This window comes from Nerophis ophidion, linkage group LG23, assembly GCF_033978795.1.
Source record: "Nerophis ophidion isolate RoL-2023_Sa linkage group LG23, RoL_Noph_v1.0, whole genome shotgun sequence".
Lineage (NCBI taxonomy): Eukaryota > Metazoa > Chordata > Actinopteri > Syngnathiformes > Syngnathidae > Nerophis > Nerophis ophidion.
Genome location: NC_084633.1, coordinates 29,666,325 through 29,691,233, shown reverse-complemented (window position 1 = coordinate 29,691,233; position 24,909 = coordinate 29,666,325). Strand labels below are relative to the sequence as shown.

The 24,909-nt window shown below is 37.8% G+C and overlaps 1 protein-coding gene across 3 annotated transcripts in view; it reads right to left on the bottom strand.

Annotated features, from left to right (window-relative positions):
- The window catches only part of LOC133541889 (phosphoribosyl pyrophosphate synthase-associated protein 2), a 73,168-nt gene that overhangs the window by 29,687 nt on the left and 18,572 nt on the right, over positions 1 to 24,909 (bottom strand). For all 3 annotated transcript variants that reach the window (XR_009804001.1, XM_061885612.1, XM_061885613.1), the window contains exons 2-9: positions 22,057 to 22,217; positions 21,266 to 21,318; positions 18,922 to 18,988; positions 18,631 to 18,803; positions 17,235 to 17,350; positions 13,985 to 14,040; positions 10,307 to 10,455; positions 3,275 to 3,345 (exon numbers count right to left, since the gene is read on the bottom strand). Coding sequence is in view for 2 of the 3 variants with exons in the window: in XM_061885612.1 (XP_061741596.1) it covers positions 3,275 to 3,345; positions 10,307 to 10,455; positions 13,985 to 14,040; positions 17,235 to 17,350; positions 18,631 to 18,803; positions 18,922 to 18,988; positions 21,266 to 21,318; positions 22,057 to 22,139 (768 nt within the window). In the remaining variant the exon portion in view is untranslated. The remainder of the gene's footprint in view (positions 1 to 3,274; positions 3,346 to 10,306; positions 10,456 to 13,984; positions 14,041 to 17,234; positions 17,351 to 18,630; positions 18,804 to 18,921; positions 18,989 to 21,265; positions 21,319 to 22,056; positions 22,218 to 24,909) is intronic.

Below are 24,909 nucleotides of genomic sequence, written 5' to 3'. Positions count from 1 at the left end.
ACACTCAATAAACGTTTGGGAACTGAGGAAACTAATTGTTGAAGCTTTGAAAGTGGAATACTTTCTCGTTGTCGTTCCACAGTCCGGGGTATCCGCTGTTGTATTTTACGCTTCATAATGCGCCACACATTTAAGATGGGAAACAGGTCTGGACTGCAGGCAGGCCAGAAAAGTACCCCCACTCTTTTACTACGAAACCAAGCTTTTTTAACATGTGGCTTGGCGTTGTCTTGCTGGAATAAGCAGGGGCGTTCATGACAACGTTGTTTGGATGACAACATATGTTGCTCCAAAACCTGTGTGGACCATTCAGCATTAATGGTGCCTTCACAGATGTGTAAGTTACCCATGCCTTGGGCACTAATACACCCCCATACCATCACGGATGCTGGCTTTTGAACTTTGCGCCTATCACAATCCGGATGGTTATTTTCCTCTTTGTTCCGGAGGACACTACGTCCACAGTTTCCAAATATAATTTGAAATGTGGACTCGTCAGACCACAGAACACTTTTCCACTTTGCATCAGTCCATCCTAGATGAGCTCGGGCCCAGCGAAGCCAGCAGCGTTCCTTGGTGTTGTTGATAAATCGGTTTTGCTTTGCATAGCAGAGTTTTAACTTGCACTTACAGATGTAGCAACCAACTGAAGTTACTGACAGTGTTTTTTTTAAGTGTTCCTGAGCCCATGTGGTGATATCCTTTACATACTGATGTCGGTTTTTGATGTAGGACCGCCTGAGGGATCAGAGGTCCGTAATATCATCGCTTACGTGTAGGGTATCGATTAGAACCGGGACTAACTTTCCGATTCTTCCGGAATCGTTCAAAAGTTAAAATTTCGATTCCTAATTTCGATACCCAGTCCGCCGACCGGAAAAAAATAATAAGTCCGCCGACCCGGAAGAAGAAGCCGCTGAACACCAACGAAGAAGCGCCCACCGCCGGAAGTGTTAGCATAGCCGAGCCTACAGTATGTAGCCGAGCGAGTCAGTCAAGCATGGATAGCGGGCATCAACGGTCGAAAATGTGGCTTTATTTTACTAAAAACACGCGCGACAGCTATTTTAATGCTTAGGAGGGTGCACGTCGAACATGATGAAGCACCTCAGAGTTCATGGAGTACAAATAAATGCGTGTCCCGTCTTCGACAGGAGACACTATCTGTCCAGAACGCTCACGCATCCTGCCTGAGAAGGCGGATATGGTCATTTTCCTAAACAAGAACTGTCTCTGATTTTATGCTGTACCTGCTGCTAATCTGGACTGGGTTTTGCAAGTTGTTTCTTATTGTTTATTTGCTTTTCTGCACCAGCTTAGCCCATCAGCGGGAGCACGGTAACATGTTTAAGTACCTGCAGCATCATACACTTGTGTGTGTAAATGTGTTTTCATGAGGTTTCCTGCAGCATCATACACTTGTGTGTGTAAATGTGTTTTCATGAGGTTTTCAAAAATAAAGCTCTGTTGATGAAAGTGTACCCCTGTGAAAATGTATTCATAATTTATAATATTTATATTCAAGTTCATAGATTTGATATTTATATTGTAGTTGAAAACAGCCCTGTGAGGAATTTATAGTAAAGTTCATAAAAAGTTAATAGAATCAAAATTTATGGATAATGTCAGACTATTTCATTCAGAAAGACTGTAGGTTAGCTAGCTCATTTAAAATATCCTCAACTTTTCTTTGACCCTGCCTTTTTTTTTTTTAAAGAAAGAATCTGAATCGAGAATCGTCAGGAATCGGAATCGAAACAAAGAATCGGAATCGTTCGAAATCAAACGATACCCAACCCTACTTACGTGCAGTGATTTTTCCAGATTCTCTGAACCTTTTGATGATTTTACGGACCGTAGATGTTGAAATCCCTAATATTCCTTGCAATAGCTCGTTGAGAAATGTTCTTCTAAAACTGTTCGACAATTTGCTTACAAAGTGGTGACCCTCGCCACATCCTTGTTTTTGAATTACTTAGCGTTACATAAAAGCTGCTTTTATACCCAATCATGGCACCCAACTTGTTCCCAATTAGCATGCACACCTGAGGGATGTTCCAAATAGGTGTTTGATGAGCATTACTCAACTTTATCATTATTTTTTGCCACCTTTCCCAACTTCTTTGTTACGTGTTGCTGCCATTATTTTCTAAAGTTAATGATTATTTGCAAAAAAAAAAATGTTTATCAGTTTGAACATCAAATATGTTGTCCTTGTAGCATATTCAACTGAATATGGGTTGAAAATGATTTGCAAATCATTGTATTCCGTTTATATTTACATCCAACACAATTTCCCAACTCATATGGAAACGGGGTTTGTATTATAGAATAAACTAAGATAGATCTTTATTGTCATTGTACAAAGAAATTGCAAGCAAACCCATTAGTGCTAATTCAAAGATGAAATATAATAACATAAGAACGTTGGTACTAAGATAAAAATTAATAAATAAAAAAGATAAATACCAAGCACACGGCTCACATGCACAGTCATTCTTTTTTATGCCTTGATTGTGTTCAGCGACACTATTGCTCTCGGGTAGAAAGTGTTCTTGAACCTGTTTGTCCGGTATTTTATCGTCCTGTATCTCCTTATTTATACATAGTGTAAACTTACAACTGCATTCTTTTTGTCTTGTTGCAGTTTCACAAATTCCTTGGTAAATGTCACTGTGGAGTTATTGAGTCTGTTTAGGTGATTAGAGAGCTGGCTTTCACAGCGTGCGGGTCCATGACGATGACTTCTATTTTGTTTGATCAGCCGTTTTACTGCCGTGTTACAGACTCCGTTTGGAAACCATTGAGGTATGTAAATAAACATTACCAAAATATTTCTGTGTAAATCTCTCATTTCACAATGTATATATCTGTGGCTTTTAGTCCAGTGCGGCTAATATATGGAAAAATATGTTTCCCCCTACAATGGAATGAGTGCAGCCTCTTTAGTCCAGAAAATACGGCAAATTCAACAACTTCTATAAAAAAAAAGTTATTGTGAAGTAGAGCAATCCTGTATTTTTACAATTTTTCTTAGGAGATTTGCCATATTTTAAAATGTGAATGTTGATCCTCCTATGCCTTGCAGCATTAGACACATGTACTAATGAAAGCTCCTGATGTTTTTGGAACTAAATCAACCACAACATTAGCGCCACATAAAACATGTTGCTACTGGTCCGACGTGTCCAAAAAAATTTATGAGAAAAAACAAAAAAACTAAATTTTGTCTACTGGCATATACTATTCATGTTTAAATGAGGTTATGTCTTACCACGATGATGGCGATGCGTCCTCCTACGTCTCCTACCACCGTGATGGGAGGTTTCTCCTTAGGAATCAACACTAGAAAAAAAAAAGAATGAAAACCTTATTTGAATTTGCCACACAACCTTATGGGCATTATTTCCAAAAGTAGCCGTCAAAAGCATTTATTCTATCTGTCGCTTTTTTGAATATTTGGGAGGAGGCCTTTTATTTGTACTACTGAAAGTCATAGTGGGTGGCTTTATTGAAAATTGGTACTGTTGACACTGCGTTGCCATAGGAACTTCCATTAGCAGTTTTATACAAGCATGAATGTTTCCTACTAGTGATAAACACATTGTTCCATATTTCCCATTTTTACAGTGATTAAAAACATAATGACACGACAAAAGGAAATATAAACTAGATTACATTAAAACTGTGCTTATTTCGGACTATAGAGTCTTGGTTTTCTTAGCAGGCACTTCATATGTTTGACTTGATTCTGAGAGGCTTTAGAAGTTAAAATAATCAAATGAGAGAAATTTGATTATTTGAACGTATTTGAGACATCGATCATTAAAAAGTATATATTGCAGGTGGTGCTTGTTTTAGAACCTTCCATGTTTCGTGGTGGCGATCTCATTTCCTTAAATTAAAAGTACTGTGCAAACAAAAAAAGAGCACAAGTTACGTGCATGCAGTGGAAGGATATGTAGTCGCACGTTGCTACACTGACACAAGACAACGTCTACTATAGTCCGGTATTAGTAGTCAAGGAGGCTAACAACCGATACTTATTTGCAGTCAAAGTTAATTAAACATAAATAATATACTGTATTTCAGTAAACAGCTAGGCACAGCTTTTATATGGCCGAAATTTATGAAATTTTTAAAAATCTGAATAAAGTTATGAATTTTATATTTTAAGGAACCCGTGAAAATTTAGACTATTTTCTGCTTTAATAATACAATAAAAATAAAAAAACTGAATCCACATTATTTTAAATTCACTACTTTATTAAAACCTGTTTCAAATTGTCAGGTATTTATGTTCAACATATTTTAGAACAAACAATACTGTGCTTGTAAATATGCTCATTAATAACAATACTGTATTTTTCGGACTATAAGTTGCATTTTTTTTTTTTCATAGTTCGGCCGGGGAGTGCAACATATTCTCCGGAGCAACTTATGTGTGAAATTATTAACACATTACCGTAAAATATCAAATAATATTATTTATCTCATTCGCGGAAGAGACGAAGAAAATGTCAGCAATCGTCACACACACGTCAGCAATCGTCATACACACGTCAACCAATAAGAATTTGGGGGGCAGGGTCATGGCAGAAGTGCATTGTGGGTCATGGAATGCTAACTGCTATATGCTACTGCTGTAGCTTTTAAAATGGATAATTTCATTGTTGGCGGTAACTTATAAAAACTGAGAAGGGCTCAACAAAAATTTGACCGAAAAGGAAATCATGTACTGCAGATTACAAGCTGGACATAGTGAAATATGCAGCAGAAAACGACAAGAGGAAGCGGCGCATACCTTTGGAGTTGGCAGAGTTGTTTAGAAGCGACATCGAGGAAGAAGATTTCATCGGATTTATCGATTAGGAGTGACAGATTGTTTGGTAAACGTATAGCATGTTCTATATGTTATAGTTATTTGAATGACTCTTACCATAATATGTTACGTTAACATACCAGGCACCTGCTCAGTTGGTTATTTATGCGTCATATAACGTACACTTATTCAGCCTGTTGTTCACTATTCTTTATTTATTTTTTAAATTGCCTTTCAAATGTCTATTCTTGGTGTTGAATTTTATCAAATAAATTTCCCCCCAAAATGCAACTTATACTCCTGTGCGAAGTATATATGTTTTTTTCCTTCTTTATTATGCATTTTCAGCCGGTGCGACGTATACTCCGGAGCGATTTATAATCCGAAAAATACCGTAGTCAACTCTTTAAAGAAAAAAGAAGTGCAATGTTGTGGAATCTTAAAGTGCATAAAACCAACAATTTTGTTCCTTATATTTTTTCCGTATGGTGGTCGCGTGCTCGTGTAATGAAATAAATAAAAGGCTAAAACATATTTAAGACAAATCTTAATGTTTTAATACATTAGCTGTATCAACAGTTTTTTTTTTTAATAACATTATGCCATTTTACTCCATATTTGCTGGAGGTTTTTTCTTATTCTAGCAGTATTTGATTCTACAATGTGCTATAAACATCACAGTTGAACACCGCTAGTTCACTTATTTCACCATGATGGTTGCCCAATAACAGAGTGTCTTCTTGGCACTTATTGAAGTGTTAAAGGATGTGCAGGTCCTGCTTGCATTACAAACAGTACCAACACTCCCTGCTGGACTGGACTCTGTGGTTCTGTGCCATCACTTGTACGCCACAAACTTGGCCTTTCATGACCTCTGTTCTCACTTGTGCGGCTAATACTTTGCCTTTTCTGACGTCTTGTGTTTGATTTGACAAGCATGACGCAACACACATTCTTTATACTTCCTCATTTCCTTTCATTTTTGATGCGTACAGTTGTTATAATTAACACCTCAGATCCTGTCTGCTGCGTCTTTTTTAATTCTCTGGAAATAAGGTGGCGTGGCGTTATGACACATGCCGGTTCTATTGTATTTGGCAAAGTCAGCATTTGTGGCAGGCTGACAAGAGTAAATAAATATGCACAGTACAGGCCAAAAGTTTGAACACACCTTCTCATTCAAGGCGTTCTCTTTATTTTCATTTGATTACTGCTTTGCACACTCTTTGCATTCTCTCAGTGAGTTTCAAGCACACCTGTGAAGTGAAAACCATTTCAGGTGACTACCTCTTGAATGAATGAATGAATGAATGAATGAATGAATTGTTTATTTTGAGCCATGCAAACAAAACAAGAGAATGACATAAAATACAAAAGAAATATATAAATACATTATTTTTACACCTACATTCAAAACATTACATGTGACTAATCTTTTGTAGATGTCAAGATTGGCTCAAAAGGGAGTGGGAAGAAGTAAACTTATTAGGTCCCACCCCTATACATATACAATATATATTTACAATATATAATACAATAATATATATAATATAATTCAGTTCAGTGGTTGCTGCGTAGATGCTATATATAGTATATATTATCTATATATAATACATTTAAATTCACAAACACTTACATATATACATATGTACACACACATATACAATTTATATATATATATACATATATATATACATACATATACACATATATATACACACACATACATACATACATACACACATAATCACATACATACACAAATGCATATACCCAAAATACACATATGTCCATCATCTACACACACACCTATATAAATATAATAGTATATATAATATACACTTTTGTCTAAACATTATTAACAGTTTATGGTGCCTATGGGAACAAGCTTTCATTTTGACTGTGATATTAGTGGTTAAAAGTGGATCTGTGGCTGTGGAGCTACTGCCCCTGATCAACAGGACCTGAGGACCACTCTTGCTATGTGTCCTATGCTGTGCATTAAAAGAGACGAGGGGAGCCCCCTGCCAGAGGAGTTATCCACGAACATAAGATCCCCCACTCGCCTGCCCTGTACTCCAGATAGTGTACTTATTATGTGTCCTATCCTGTGCATTAAAAGAGACGAGGGGAGCCCCCTGCCAGAGGAGTTATCCTTGAAGCTCATGGAGAGAATGCCAAGAGTGTGCAAAGCAGTAATCAGAGCCAAGGATGTCTATTTTGAAGAAACTAGAATGCAAAACAATTTTCCAGTTTTTTCACCAACTTTAGTTATGTACATAACTCCACATGTGTTCATTCATAGTTTTGATGCCTTCAGTGACAATCTGCAATGTAAATAGTCATTAAATTAAAGAAAACGCATTGAATGAGAATGTGTGTCCACACTTTTGGCCTGTACTTGTATAAATGCTGGCCGATTTTTTTAAGGACGGCAGATCTTCGTCGCTGACTGCTCGTGTCACACAGCAAGAAAATTCACGTCTATCCGAGGAGAAAATAGTTGTATAGTCTTCGGTGCTATCGATACTGAAAAAAGCTGGTATCGGTGCAGTTTTTGCGTGTTGATATAAGAGATGTGAATCCAAAAGTGTATCAAATTCCTTGGAATTGCTTGCGATGTTTTAAACGATTCCCTTAAAGGGGAACTGCACTTTTCTGGGGAATTGTGCTGAATGTTCACAATCATTATGAGCAAAAAGAACGCGTTTCCTTTTATCTGTGCTTAATATTTTAAAGGCCTACTGAAACCCACTACTACCGACCACGCAGTCTGATAGTTTATATATCAATGATGAAATATTAACATTGCAACACATGCCAATACGGCCGGTTTAGTTTACTAAATTGCAATTGTAAATTTCACGCGAAGTGTCCTGTTGAAAACATCGCGGAATGATGACGCATGCTTGTGACATTATTGGTTGGAGCGGACATTTTATCCCAGCACCACTCACGGCTAAAAGTAGCCCGATTTAATCGCATAATTACACAGTATTTTGGACATCTGTGTTGCTGAATCTTTTGCAATTTGTTCAATTAATAATGGATACTACAAAGAAGAATGCATTTGGTGGAAAGCGGTGTATTTCGGCAGGCTGTAGCAACACAAACACAGCCGGTGTTTCTTTGTTTGTTGTGAAACTTTAATATGGAACAGAGCGGTCAAGCGAACATGTTTCTTTACCACATGTCAACCGGCAGGTTTTGGTGAGAAAATTGTGGTAATAAGTTGGCTGTTACCGTAAACATGATCGGAGCTTGTGTCATTCTTCCTGCAGCTGTCAAAGAGGCAGCTGCGATTTTCTTGGCTCCTCCACGGCTTCACTCAGAGACACTGGCAGTCACCACACCCCTCCGACTTTCAGGTATGACTTTGTAATCTCACTGCAACACTAGTAACATAATAATCAGACTCCCACTGCCCTCATCTTTTTTTCTTCTTCTAGTCCTTCACCTTCCCTATCCTCATCCACAAATCTTTCATACTCGCTCCAATCAATGGGGGAATTGTTGCTTTCTCGGTCAGAATCGCTCGCGCTGCTGGTGGCCATGATTGTAATCAATGTGCGAATGTGAGGAGCCCTCACACCAGTGACGTCTCGCGCACATCGGCTTCTATTTCCGGTACAGGCAAGGCTTTTTTATTAGCGACCAAAAGTTGCGAACTTTATCGTCGATGTTCTCTACTAAATCCTTTCAGCAAAAATAGGTCAATATTGCAAAATGATCAAGTATGACACATAGAATGGACCTGCTATCCCCGTTTAAATAAGAAAATCTCATTTCAGTAGGCCTTTAAAGATGATAAAAAACACCAGATGTGGCTAATGAGTCACCATTGTAGCCTTCAGAGCCCTCTAAAACAACTTCAAAACCCTACAACAGTTTATATACACACTGCAGGTATGTATGTGTGTGTATATATATATATATATATATATATATATATATATATATATACACACACATACATATATATATATATACACACACATATATATACTATATATATAGATATAAACACATACGTATATATATATATATATATATATGTATATATAGATAAACACATATGTACGTATATATATATATATATATATATATAAATATAATGTAGTAACAGACACCTTCATACAATATGTAATATGTTCAATATTTATCCTATTTTGATCATTTCATGCTTTATCAGAACTTATTTCCTCAGCCCATGCATTTCAAAAAACAAACCTTTGTCTTCTCGTCTCTCATGATTGTAATTAGGCACATTTTTTTTTTTTTTTCTTTTTAAAGTGCAGTTCCCCTTTAACAATTTTTGTGGGTGGGGGTGACGCCATTACGCAACGTGCATAGTGACAGACAGCAAAATGTTGGCGCCCGGCCGTAAAGTCTGGCTACATTTGACAAGAAAACATTGCATTACTTGTAACAATTGCAAGGTTGCTTTTTCATCAAGAAGAGGACATAACGAGCAATATGCTGCAACATTTGAACACAGCATACAACAACTAAGAATGAAAGTTGCGTTTTGAACCGCTCTAATCTCATCCAAGCAGCAGTGACGACGTCACCTGAATACAACAGATAACCAAAACCACCCATAATGTCAACGCTATTATTTGTTAAATTGAAATAAATGCCTTCTCATTTAGATGAGCGTGCCGAGAGATTTTGACTGGCTCCGTGCAGTTATTACTCGCTCCAGTTCACAAGCATTGAATTGTTTGTGGTCAAAAACTTTCACCCATTTGCCACAGTAGATTCTCCTAATTTTTGGTAGGTTCAATTGTAGTCAGAGAAAAGTTGCATGTTTTTCCCCACTATTCTTCTACTCCAATATACAGGTGAAACTCAAAAAATTTAATGTGGGGTACAAGTCCTTTCATTTCAGCAACTGAACTTCAAATTTGATATGAATATGTGATATAAACTCGAATTGAAATATGTCAAGCCTTTATTTGTTATAATTTTGATCATCTTGGCTTATAGTTTTTGAAATTACACATTTTCTGAGGTTTTTTAATGTAAAGTCTTCATAAGCTGTAAAACATAATAATCACAATAATAATAAATAAAGGCTTGACATATATCTCTTTGCATGTAAGAGTTAATATCACATGTTACTAAATGTTACATGCTTGTGTCATTTCCAAAATAATATTTATTTTTTTATATATAGATTCAAAAAAGTATATATTTTTTCTATGCTACCTACAGGCCTCTTGAGACCTCACTGTAGGCGTAAGGTCTTGCTATGTTTAAACTAAACTAAATTGATGCTAAACCAGATTTATGTTCTTTTTTCCCCCCCAAATAGGAATCAATAAGAGAACCGTTGAGAAACCAAATCGTTCAGCAGAATGGAAAATGGAATCAGAACCGGAAACATTTTATCACTTCCCATCCCTAGTTGGTATTGATTTGATACCCAAGCAGCAATACCTTCGACTACTCTTTTTGCAATGAACGTCTTAGTGTTCTTACATGGTATCTCCATGCTGGGATGGATGGCTCCAGTGGTTTTGACAGTAGGCGGGGAGTGTCGCCCGTCGACCTGGTCGGACTCAGCATCCTGAGCTTCACCGTGGATCACCGCAATACCGAGACGCAGGCGTTCGGCAAACGACTGAGCCCTGCATGCCAAGTGGAAACAATTACTGTGTTTAGTATGATTGTGGTGTACACTAATACTTGTCGGGTAGAAATAATTGTTTTAACACAATGTTGGTGTTGGGAGTAAAAATTCTCATTAATGACTTCCAGCAATTATTTTTCCACGTAACCACATTACCGCCTCTGTTACACCACTGATGTTGTGATCAAAGTCGTCATACCTGCAGGTTGACACGAGGAACAATTTTATGTTGAGAAAAAGGCTTTAGTAGAAAGTGCTGAAGGTCTTTTGATTCAGGCCACTTACACTATTAGCATAACTAACCTGCAAAATTTTATTACATAAAGAAATTAGCTAAATACACATTTACTTCTGTGTCCCGCAGAGCCACATTACTTACCAAAGAGCACAAACACAAGTAAAACAGACCTTCTTCAAAAGTCAGCATGTGCAGAATCAATGATGTATTCATGTAAATAAGGCCAAAAATTGCAACCCTTTTTAAAATATTTACTCATTTAAATCATCAACGTACTGTACTATTAAAAAGTATTTGCCCCCATTCTGATTTCTTACTCTTTTGCCTCTAAACATTTCAGATGAACCAGAGTTAAATATTACACAAAGACAAGCTAAGTAAAAATGCAATTTTAAGTTATAATCTTATAGGGGAAAACTAATCAATAGCCTCCATAGCCTAACATAAATAAGTACCGTATTTTTCGGACTATAAGTCGCAGTTTTTTTCCATTTTGGCCAGGGGTGCGACTTATACTTGGGAACGACTTATGTGTGAAAGTATTAACACATTACCATAAAATATCAAATAATATTATTTAGCTCATTCACGTAAGAGACTAGACATATAAGATTTTATGGGATTTAGCGATTAGGAGTGACAGATTGTTTGGTAAACGTATAGCATGTTCTATATGTTATAGTTATTTGAATGACTCTTACCATAATATGTTACGTTAACATACCAGGCACCTTCTCAGTTGGTTATTTATGCGTCATATAACGTACACTTATTCAGCCTGTTGTTTACTATTTTTTATCTTAAATTGCCTTTCAAATGTATATTCTTGGTGTTGGGTTTTATCAAATAAATTTCCCCCCAAAAACGCGACTTTTACTCCATTGCGACTTAAATATGTTTTTTTCCTTCTTTATTATGCATTTTCGGCATGTTCGACTTATACTCGGGAGCGACTAATACTCTGAAAAATACGGTACTTATTACTACTGAACTAATCCCAATAACTGCTTGTGCCAACCTCAGCGGTTATTGTAATGACGGGCATTAAGTCTTTCACACGTTGACCCACTCTTCTTCACAGGATTGGTTAAAGTCAGCCACATTGGGAGGTTTCTGAGCATGAACCTTTTTAAGTCATGCATCTCGATTGGATTTAAGTTTGGACTTGGACTAGGCTTCAGAGGTAGACTTGCTTCTGGATCATAGACCTGCTGCAGAACCCAAAACCGAATCAGCTTGAGGTCACCAACTGATGAACGTGCCTTGACATTCAGGCGGTTCCTTCAATCAAAGCAAGTGGTCCAGGTGCTGGTGCCACAAATCAGACCATCACACCACTACCTCCATATTTGACTGTTTGCAAGATTCTTCTTCACAAATTTTCTGTTATTTCTACGACAGTTGTGACGGAACGCACACCTTTTCAAAAACATCTTTCCAAAAGTCTTGGCTATCATTAGGAGGTTTTCCTGTAAAAGTTAGACAAACGTTAGTCAAATTTTTGTTTAGCGGAATTTTCACTTTGAAACCCATTTTGAGACCAGGATCTGCTTGTTGAGTGATAAACACTTATCTCAACTGAGGCACGTGGGATTTACAGTTCTTTAACACATTGTTATGGATTCTTTTAGGACCTCTTGGATGAGTCGATGTGCTCTTTGGGTTGTTTTTGTAGTGCTGCCATTGTTCTTAGTTTTTCCCATTTGTGTATAACGGCTCTCACTGTGCTTTGTCGGAGTCCCAAAGCTTTAGAAATGACTTTGTAAAATTCTCCAGACTAATAGTTGTAAAAGACTGTATTTGGATTGTGCCATGATGTCTTGCTTTTGGGGACCTTCTCATCTTTGTCTGAAAGATTACATTTAACTGATCTCTGGATTGGACAGATCTGGCACACCTGGGTGTGGCCAGTAAAATAACTCAGCTTTCAAAAAATTTGATGTACAACAGAACTAAGGTGCCCAAGACACGAAGATCCTGCAAAGCCATCCCTAGGGAGGACCGAGGGTAGGTCACCAGCGACTAGGGCCTATTGTCAGTATTGGGAATTAACTGAGGTACAAAATCAGTCAGAGTTGTTTGGGGTGAGGAATTGGTTAGGAAAAGTTTTTTGTTTTGCAGGCACAACTTTGATGTGTCATTTTTCCTTATCTGGTTTTTAAATGACAAAGTGTTTGGCGGCGCATGAGGACATCAGTTCAGGGTGAAAGAGAAACGTTATCTAGACTCCTTCATATGTATTGCATGTATATGGAAACATTGACAATACATTTTGTATTACTTCATAATTTAATCAGGAGACAATTAGGGCTGGGTGATTTTTTTTTTTTTTTTATTATCACGACATTTTTTAGGCCATATCACGAAACACGATATATATCTCGATATTTTGCCTTAGCCTTGAATGAACACTTGATACATATAATCACAGCAGTATGATGATTCTATGTGTCTAGATTAAAACATTCTTCTTCATACTGCATTAGTATATGCTCATTTTAAACTTTCATGCAGAGAAGTAAATCACAACTAAGTCAGTTGACCAAAACTGTATTTATTAAACAGTTATTAGCGGGTGACTTTTCAAATGATGCTACATATTAGCAGTAATGCTACTTCTGGTAGCAACGCTTGTGCACCACACTTGACAAATTAAAGTTGTCTATTCAACATCTTCCCGCTTGAAGCCGAACCACTGCCAGACGATGGACCCCCTGCTGTTTTTCTTGGGAATTAATTATTCCTTCACTTGTTACCAGATTTGCACCTTCTTTCTCTCGTATTACCACTCGCACGGCTTCGCTAGCATCACAGCTAACGTTACCCATGCTGCTACCTCTCTGCTCGGGGAGGGCGTGTGACAAAGCACTCGTGACGTATGTAAGAAGGTGCGCTTGTTTTAAGTCTCTGTGAAAAGGAGAGATAAGAATATCACGATAGTCATTTTCTATATCGCACAGAAACAAACCCGAGATATATCACGTATATCGATAAATCGCTCAGCCCTAGAGGAAATTACTTTCATGTATGACCATAAAATTATTTTTTTTCATTAGTAATGAAGTCTGTTGGGTGATTAAAAACATTGAGGCATGAGAAGCAAAATAATAATCCGAAACTACTTTTTCACCGTATGTAATTACTATAGTACCTGGCTTAATACACCAATTGTATGAGCCATAAAAAAGAATGACCAGAAGAACCACAATAGAGAAGCAGGGGCAACAGCTACATGACATAATACACACGATTATTATGGTACTGTGTAGTTCAGAAAATAAGAACCAACCTTTTGGCAGATGAAGGTGATTTGGCCACAATCACGGCATTCCTATAGTCAGGGATCTGGAAAGACAAAACAAAAATAAATTGTGTCATGTGAACAGTCAGAAGAGACCGTGTGGATCTACCAGATCTCAGCAACAATCTTTAGGAGCCGCAGTAAAACTGAGTCTCATGGACACAACTCTTTTCGTGTATTATAGGACATCTGCCTGAAGGGATAGAATTACTGTACAGTATTATATGGTATATGAATGATGATTCTGCCCTGCTTTTGTTGGAGTATAACTTGTTGGGGTTTTGGCACCAGCTTCTATATTAGAACTGACCAATGAAGTGAAGTGAAGTGAATTATATTTATATAGTGCTTTTTCTCTAGTGACTCAAAGCACTTTACATAGTGAAACCCAATATCTAAGTTACATTTAAACCAGCATGGGTGGCACTGGGAGCAGGTGGGTAAAGTGTCTTGCACAAGGACACAACGGCAGTGACTGGGATGGCAGAAGCTGGGATCGAACCTGGAACCCTCAGGTTGCTGGCACGGCCACTCTACCAATTTAAGCTATACCGCCCTTAAGTCCAAGACTAGATCTGACCAATCAAAGAGCATGAAGTGATGAAGCCCACTTGGATGACAACTAAACAGTCCAGTCGGTTTAATGCCCTAAGAGAACAAGCAAGATGGTTTTCCTCAACCATTTTATTTTGACTGACATGTAACTGAAACTAATAAGGTGTTTTGTTACTGTAGACCACGGTTTAGCTTTACTGTTAAGTGGATATTAGTTAAGACTATTTTACGCCATGGTGGTGAGGATTATCATCTTAGAAGCGGCTTTGCACTGTGAATAGACAACGCGTCTGTTTGGGCAAGAGACGCCACCTGCTGGAATTCATGCAACTCCTGAATGTCTGTAACAAAGAATATGGTAATGTCATTGTGTCTCTCTAAGCATGCAACTTTTTTGAGGATAATATTTCACATTAAGTACAATCTTTAACCATGTTAACACCAGGATGCAGCTGGGCTCGACTCCACATCAGTAGATCGTCGATGAGTTAAAAAAAGGCAAATATCGTCCCCGATTAGATCCCCTGATCAGAACACCTCTATTGCTTATAACAGTCCAGTTTTTCTGGCTTGGACAAAATGCACATGAATGAATGTGTTTTTAAGTGGATATATTTATTTTTCAACTCCAGTGGCATACATTTTTTTTTAACCCTGGTGTGGAGGAAATATGATTTTTTTTTTTTTTTTTTTTAGTATTTGCGTTTCTTTGTTCGTTTCTGCTTGTAGAGTTCTATTTACCAACAGTACGCACATTACAGCAAGCTTAAATGTCTACATGCAACACAAACATAAAAGTCTTTGTTTGTGTGCTCCAAAACTTTAACCACTGCGTTGCTACAATAAAAACAAAAAAAGGAAAATCCTTTGATATTGTGTCTGCAAATGTTTATGGCATTGTTGAGTTTTGGAGTGATAAACAAGCAAGTGGCTTCATGTTGTCACCGCAAGCGTTAGCACAAACCAGCAGTGTGAGGCCATCCGTTATTGGCCTGTGACCCGGTAGTGCCTTTTCCTTTTCTGCAGCATTTTTGTCGGCCTCATCACAATTAAAGAACAAGGCCGCCTTTGCCGATAAAACCCTTAAATTGAAGGGGCGTAAGCCGGAGGAAAACTAGCTCAAACGCTAGCTCAAAGCGGTTGTCTAGCAACCCCAACCTATTACAGCGATGCTGTGAATTTGGACACTTTTAAAGCATTTCTGATGACACCAAGTGATCTCAAAGACAGGCTGACACAGTTCTGACCGGTACAAGGTATGACAATTGTGGAAATAAACACGTTGGAAGTGCCGAATAGGAGGCATTCGTAAATCAAGGTTCCAATGAATCCTTTTTGACTGAGTTATCATGCACCTTTAACATGTTATTTTATGGTTTGCTAGTTTGTTTGTTTTTTTCATTGTTTTAGGTGTATACAATAGGTACAATAAATTAAAATCGAATAGACATTGAGATGTTAGTAAATAACTGCAAGAGGCTGAGGGTTTTTTTCTCTGCCGTCACCGGCATTTGAGTCACAGACATGTTCGCCAATCAGAATCACTGAGCCTCACCTTCGTTCGTCTCTCAACTCAGACAAAAAGAAAGACGTCTTACTTTGTGCATTACACCTGAGTGTGTTTAACAGTAGAATTAACTGAACAATGACTCCTCTTTTCAATCATTAACAATCTTTGTCTCGGCAAAAACTAGAGCGGGGCACCGCCGCCAACACACAACACAATACAGAGAACCTCGCTACTGGCAAAATAACACAAATTAGTAAATTATAAAGCCAATTTCAGCTCCACATAGGATGGGCAATAGGAGCTCATCACCGCGGACGAAATGAGCGAAAATGTCGTGTTGATCACATGATGGCAACAATCAAAAAGACAATGTCTGACCTCGTTTTTCCAACTGGGAAAAAAAATGCACTTTAAGATGTTCAATGTCTATTTAGGTTACATTTTTGCTGACAGATATTAATAAATTTTACTTTTAGTTCATTCATTTATTTATGAGAACACAATTATTTACCTTCCAATTACAGTGCAATGGTAAACAATTTTACAGTAATGAGAAATAAGTTTATATCTTTTTAAAGGGTTAATTGCATTTATGTCATGCATTATGATTACATCATAAACACTGTATAGCTTTAATCAATTATTCATTCAGTTTAAGAGGATGATATAAACAAAAGCTCTGAGTCTGTCTGCATGAAGCCAAATATTTTTTTAAGTTAATTATTGCTTATTGTTCTAATGTGTGGCACCTTAAAACAAGAATGTTGATTAACAGTCTAAAAATAACGTGACTCGTTATTTACGCATTTCTACGCATAAAATATAAAAATCAAAAAACGAATCGCCAACACAATTTTGAAGAGATAAATCGCTATTAGGTTTTTTCTAAAAATTGTGCAGCCCTTGTGTACAGTTAAATTATTGTTACTTTTGGTGATAATCTGGCTTGCTTATTGAAATGCTTCCTAATTAAGGCAACAGTGATGAATTGTATCAATTATTTTAAGAAGCCTCCCATGCTGGACAAATGTACATAGATTTTCATGTGGCACCAGGAGTTCGACACCTTTGGATTAGCAGATTATTTTGCTTTATGTAGGTGCGTCTTTAGCCTGTGATAGGTGGAACAACACAGAGGAAGGGCTAAAGCATTGTGTGGATGTTTGCCAATACCTCTTCTTGGATATACTGTAGCAAGAAGGGCGACGCTCTGAGGTTGTCCACTGGGATGTTGAAAAAGCCTTGAATCTCCTTCTGATGGAGATCCATAGTGATGAGGTGTGTGAGCCCTACGCATGAGTAATATTGAGAACATGTATAATGGCAGACATGTAACCACTTGGTTTGAAGATTTACACTATGACATTAACTTGATACACTTCTGTGAAAACATAACTATTTATTGTAGTATTATACTTTAAATCATAGCATTATGTCCACAAACACAATTTAATGAGATCCACTACAGTACTGCTGACTCGAACAAGCTTTGCAATCTTGTTACAACAGCGCCACATATACATTGGGGCAAAAAAGTATTTAGTCAGCCACCGATTGTGCAAGTTCTCCCACTTAAAATGATGACAGAGGTCTGTAATTTTCATCATAGGTACACTTCAACTGTGAGAGACAGAATGTGAAAAAAAAATCCAGGAATTCACATTGTAGGATTTTTTAATAATGTATTTGTAAATTGTGGTGGAAAATAAGTATTTGGTCAACCATTCAAAGCTCTCACAGGTGGAAGGAGGTTTTGGCTCAAAATCTCACGATACATGGCTCCCTTCATTCTTTCCTTAACACGGATCAATCGTCCTGTCCTCTTAGCAGAAAAACAGCCCAAAAGCATGATGTTTCCACCCCCATGCTTTACAGTAGGTATGGTGTTCTTGGGATGCAGTTCAGTATTCTTCTTCCTCCAAACACGACGAGTTGAGTTTATACTAAAAAGTTCTATTTTGGTTTCATCTGACCACATGACATTCTCCCAATCTTCTGCTGTATCATCCATGTATCCATTTTGGTACAAACTCAACTCGTCGTGTTTGGAGGAAGAAGAATACTGAGTTGCATTCCAAGAACACCATACCTACTATGAAGCATGGGGGTGGAAACCTCATGCTTTGGGGCTGTTCTTCTGCTAAGGGGACAGGACGATTAATCCGGGTTAAGAAAAGAATGAATGGGGCCATGTATCGTGAGATTTTGAGCCAAAACCTCCTTCCATCAGTGAGAGCTTTGAATGGTTGACCAAATACTTATTTTCCACCATAATTTACAAATAAATTCTTTAAAATTCCTACAATGTGAATTCCTGGATTTTTCACAGTTGAAGTGTACCAATGATGAAAATTACAGACCTCTGTCATCATTTTAAGTGGGAGAACTTGCACAATCGGTGACTGACTAAATACTTTTTTGCCCCACTGTATATCAAAGTTAACAGTCTTTTATACAACACTAAAACGATAAATGACGGAAAAAGTTTGAACAGTATAACAAAAACATGGATGTGTATTCTGCTCAAACCAGTATGACCTTAAGTGCCATAAAGTAATCCTCCCCTCACCTGCTTTACACATCATGGAAGCGATAAGCTTGGAGACGATGGATCCCCTCTTCCTCATCTTGCACTGCTTGCTGTAAGGGAAGTACGGGAGGACGCCGGTGATGCTTTTCGCACAAGACGTCCTGCATGCGTACACCATGATCAGCATCTCCATGATGGTCGTGTTCACATCTCTGGTGCAGCCCGGGGTTAAAAATAGAAGACGGTAGGGAGGACATAAAAGCATGGAAGAAAATCCATCATTAGTAGGATGTAGAAACTGTTGGAATTAAGTTGGGAGTTCATTCCTACTTGGACACCGTCTGAATCACAAAGACATCCTTCCCTCGCACGGACTCTTGAATCTGTACACGCGTTTCTAGGAAAACAACAGAGGACGTGATGATGACAAGGCCTGTGATGCCCTTCAGATCCATGAGTAGGTGGCGTCTCTCAAACAAAACACACAACTCCACTATGTGAAAATGCAATGACCCTCCCACATTTTGAAAAAAAAAATAATTATTTGCCAGAACCACTTCACACTTTGACCATTTAAAGGGGAACAGCACTTTTGGGGATTTTGGTCTATGATTCACAATCCCTATACAAGACAAGAACACATTTTTTTTAATGTATTCCAACTTGTAATCCACAGCAAGTACGAGGTGGCTAACAATGCAGATAAGGGGAGTACTCTCTCTTATCCGTCCCCCTCTAAAAAAAATCCAATAACCACAACAATACTTGATTTATATCCTGTGACCTGAATATTATCCAAGCATCATATTTTTCGGACTATAAGTCGCAGTTTTTTTTCATTGTTTGGCCGGGGGTGTGACATATACTCCGGAGCGACTTATGTGTGAAATTTATTAACACATTACCGTAAAATATCAAATAATATTATTTATCTAATTCGCGGAAGAGACGAAGAAAATTACAGCAATCGTCACACACACGCGAACCAATAAGAATTTGGCGGGGGAGGGTCATGGCAGAAGTGCATTGTGGGTCATGGAATGTTAACTGCTATATGCTACTGCTGTAGATATTAAAATGGATCATTTTATCGTTGGCAGTATAAAAACTGAGAAGGGCTGAACAAAAATGGCACTGAAATGGAAATCATGTACTACAGATTACAAGCTGGACGTAGTGAAATATGCAGCAGAAAACGACAAGAGGAAGCAGCGCATACCTTTGGAGTTGGCAGAGTTGTTTAGAAGCGACATTGAGGAAGAAGATTTCATGGGATTTATTGATTAGGAGTGACGGATTGTTTGGTAAACATATAGCATGTTCTATATGTTATAGTTATTTGAATGACTCTTACCATAATATGTTACGTTAACATACCAGGCACCTTCTCAGTTGGTTATTTATACGTCATATAACGTACACTTATTCAGCCTGCTGTTCACTATTCTTTATTTATTTTAAATTGCCTTTCAAATGTCTATTATTGGTGTTGGGGTTTTGTCAAATAAATTTCCCCCAAAAATGCAACTTATACTTCAGTGCGACGTATACATTTTTTTTTCCTTCTTTATTATGCATTTTCGGCCGGTGCGACGATTACTACGGAGCGACTTATAATCCGAAAAATACGGTATTAATGTTATTATAAGAGCTAACCCAGAGGAATTACTTGTAGCTGTGTAATGATCACACTTAGCAAACTAACTTTTGCAGCTATATTGGCATACTGAGATGCTGAACATTAATTATATATCATTAAAAATGCTTCTCCCTGGTATAGTAAAAGGTTAGAGCCATAAACCAAACAGTCGGTCAACTTTGACATTTAACATTCAATTTATGGTGATCGCAAAAAAACAGACAGGAAAAAAATGCTTGCATTTTTTTTTATGACTTATTCTTTATCAAAACAGGAAGGTATGAACATCCCATCAGTCTGCATCCTAGTGACAGTGACTCTGTACAGTAAGGGATTGTTTTATTATGCTCATAGTTTGTTTTTCTTGTTTAGCACTACTTGCTGGATCTGCTCATCACTCAGTTTCTACAACTTTTGGCTCAACTTCCTCATAGTAGGGCTCAAAAATATAAGGATCTGGATCATCATTTGTCCTAAAGTAGTGGTCTTTGGCTCTCTTAAGGTCTGCCATGAGTAGAAATTGTTAAAGGAAATAGCGAATGTTGTGATGCGTCTGTGAAATTAATGTGCTGCCGTATGCCTAAAATGACCAAAATACGTAAATATTACACATTATAATAAATGTGGCTGCACCTTACATACAGTATATACTTACAGCATGTATATAAAATGTTGATGGAGGATTTTGGATGTATTTTAGAGTGGTTTATGGGTGCAATAGACACAATGATGTAATGACTCTCATTGACTCAATTGTTAGCTGACTTTTGCTAGCGTTTATTTATGAGCTACAATACATAAAGAAAGGGAACCATATGTGTGCTTGTCTCACATACAGATTATGAATGACAGGCAAAATTCCTAAAGAAGTGCCTGTCAGAGTGTTAAAAAGTCATTATAAAACTTGACTAAAACACCATTTTTACACCAGCATATTTTCACCGAAAAACATCAGATCCAGCTTGAAATATTCAGACACGTTTTAGAAATGTGAGAAGTAAACATTTACCAAAGCACCGTGAGACATTAGCTTACCTCTGTTGGGTTCTTGGTAAACCTGCACTTTGCCAAGCTCCACCCCTAATCGCCTGGGAGACAAAAACATCAACAGGAGTTTGACATTCAAGGACAGAAAACAGTATACAGTATGTGTGAATTATTAAAAAATGCGGTTAGCCCAATTATTTGCACCAAAAACCTGTGTATGATTTTTCCGCTTAACACTTTTGCCAAGTGTCTTATTGCCAGACAGAACATACTCATTAAAAGCATTAAAGTTCACAAACTCAAAACTTGGACAGTAGACGTCTTAATAATGTCTTAACATAAATGTCAAACTGCTCCTCTTGGAGAACACTTGACACATTCATGCTTGTTTATTTTGTGTTAACTGTTCACACAAAATGAGTACATTACACAGTATGAGCACCTAAAGCGCCAGGTCAAACAGCTAAGTTGTTCAATAAGCATTCACAGTGACGACAACGTCTACTGGCAGTGAGTCGCTAGATTTTCAACGACAAAGAAACCCTAAAAATAACCTTTATTAAAGTATGTTAATTCTGGATCCTTGCGAGGAGCTCTCTGACAGCAGGAAGCAGTCATTCAAAGTGGAATCATAATGTTCCACTGCATCATCGCTGTGTTTGTGAAGCTTTGCCGCAATTGTGAGTGGTTGTGGACGGCTGCACTGTAAACACTGCTTGTGCTGACCCGCACAAAAGCCGCAATTCAGGTGGAAACATATGCAAGCATTGTTTGCAGGAAACATCAATGAACACCATTTTTTTCAATCCACCTGTGTGAGAAAGAAGTCATGTACTCACTCTGCAATCCTCTTGCCCAATTCGCGACTCGCGGGGTGCGAGTTGGCGGTGAAGATAACCAGGCCGCCCTTGGTGTGGTTCATGTCGCCGGGGTCTTGGCCTCTGCTCTCCCCACACTCAGGCAGTGGATCCCTGGGCACCCACGCTGCGCTGAGCCCTTCCTGCAGAAGGGAGGGCGGAGCAAACACTTAGTTACTGTAAAACAAACAAGTATATAGTAGCTCTCATGCTGGCGGCGTTCCTACTGTAGATTTGGTAAATCCGGGAGGACATTGTTACAAACTAGAGAAAATAATGGTATTATATCAAATAGTGCAATACAATTAAATATTAATGAATGAAAATAGTTTTAGGTGCCCTTTAAAACGTGCCATTTATTCAGCTGGTCGGAGGAAGTGGAAAAAGATTCCATGCAGTTTGTGCCCAAGCACAATTTGTTTTGTTAGAGCAGCAGGACACAGATAGCAAGTCTTGACAGGGAGAGAGGAACAATCGGCTCAGAAATGTTGCTTTATGATATGTAAAGCTTGATAGCTCATCTTTGTGGGACAAAGTCAACACAGCACTTTGGAGCATCAATTAGGCTTGGGTCAATAATCTGTCAATAAATTCATCGAATGATAAGTGAAAATGAACTCGATAACGTTGATGAATTGCCATGTCCGAATGTCAGTGTGTGTTTTCTTTCCCCGGCAATTAACTAAAACAGGTGTGCGATTATTTGTGCTATGGGGTCATATTTTGAACGCGTTTGCTCACTGCAGGTGCTGCATTACCCTTCTTTTTAAAGTGCGCCTTTAAGTAGCCCTTTCCGTTTTTTTGCTGTCCATAGCGTTCTACTCTTACTGATTCTTCTTTCATCATTCCAAGCAAGTAAGTTTGTAAGTTTTACAGAATAACTAAACAATTCTTACTTACTAAACCGTATAGTGTGTCATGTCTGTAGGAGTGTTTGCATGCATATTTCTACATGCTATTGTAATGTAATGAAGCTAGCGTTGTTAGCATTAGCTAATATGCTAACACGTTTGCGAGTGTCTATGTTAGTGTTATTAACTTACAACAGCATTATTTATTGTTTCAGTTTCACAAATTCCTTGGTAAATTTACCCAAATTCCTCCGTGAAGTTATTGAGTCTGTTAAGCTGATTTGAGAGCTACCGTCCGCAGCTAGTGGGTCCATGACGATGACTTCTGTTTTGTTTGATCCCCCGTTTTACTGCTGTGATACAGGCACCGTTTGGAAACAATAAAAAGGTATGTAAAATAAAGAATTACAAAATAACTTATTTCACAATGTATATCTGCGCCTAATAGTCAGTTGCAAGCTAGTATATGGAAGAAAAAAACTGTGTAAAATGTTGTTATATCCTGGTGCGCTTTATAGTCCAGAAAATACAGTAACTAAGACAGCCTACACAACGGCCCATCCTGAAGAGACGGTCAAAAAGCGACTTGAAAACGGTCTATAAAACAATCGATGCAACATTTTGACCAAAGAACCACTAATACATGTTATGTAGACCAGGAGTTCTCAACCTTTTTGACCACGCGGCCCAACTTTTCCATTATTAACACCAAATTTGTAATCTTACTCTTGATTTAAATTGTAACCCATCACAAATAATATTTATTTACTACATAAACTTTAGGCTCTGGCCAGGTTGATTAGAAAATCGGTACTAAACAAATATAGTGCATAAGAAGGAACTTAAACAATTGATGAAAACTAAATGTACATACAGCTATGTTGTGCTAAAATATATAAACAAAAATTGTGTTTTTAACAGTCAATAAAATTTAAGTGCAAATGAAAATACAGCATCTTCAATGTTGTCTCAATTTTGCAGTTAAGAAACTTCTCTATGATTTTAGTTTCAGACTTCTTCTGTTTGTTTGATATGGTCATTACTGCCACAAGCGGTGTAAAAATGTATTACAACCGAGTTCCCCTGCCGCCCATAAACGTCATATACTTTATATATAGATGCGGCATTGCGTGCTGGGGAGCAGGAAATTCAGCAGCCATCTTAAACCGGTCATCTACTTCTATTTGAGCAGCAGAAAGAACAAGGATGAACACGATGCCAGAGCATTGTGCTGAATATTCTTGTGCAAATCGGCAGACTGTGAAAAACCTTAACATTTATATTAGTATTATGTGAATTGAATATAATTGCACTGTATTTATGCCCACAAGTCAAAATGTTGTTTGCATTAAGCTACTGTATATTTAGTGCCAGTGTTCTGGATATTAACTGAGACTTTTATAGTCATATTCCATAACAATGACTTAGATTACTGATGCTATTGTAGATATAAAACAAATATTTTGGTTGGTTGAAGTTTATTTCAAACATGTATGCAGTTTCAATATTATGCATCACATATTTGTGGTATAACATTGACCAGCAAATTATATACGAGTATAATTAATTATTATAAGATGCTGAGAGCGTCAGAGCGAGTAATTGGCCAAGTTTCAACAAAGCAAGCTTCCACTTTGTGAGGAGATCGGAACACTGCGATAAGGTGGCGACTTGTCCAGGGTGTACCCCGCCTTCCGCCCGATTGTAGCTGAGATAGGCGCCAGTGCCCCCCCGCGGCCCCAAAAGGAAATAAGCGGTAGAAAATGGATGGATGGAGAAGGTCAGAACAGAAAATGGTTTTCTGCTTGGAGAACACACTTAACACACTTTGCTATAGACAACCATCATTCTAACAAAGTCGGCAAAAGTGTCGGAACACTTTACTTTAAAGACTTCAAAGAAGACATATAATGCAAAACGAGCAGCATGGACCTCGCGTGGCACGGAAGTAAAACATTGCTTCAGCAGCACCTGAAGAGGAGCC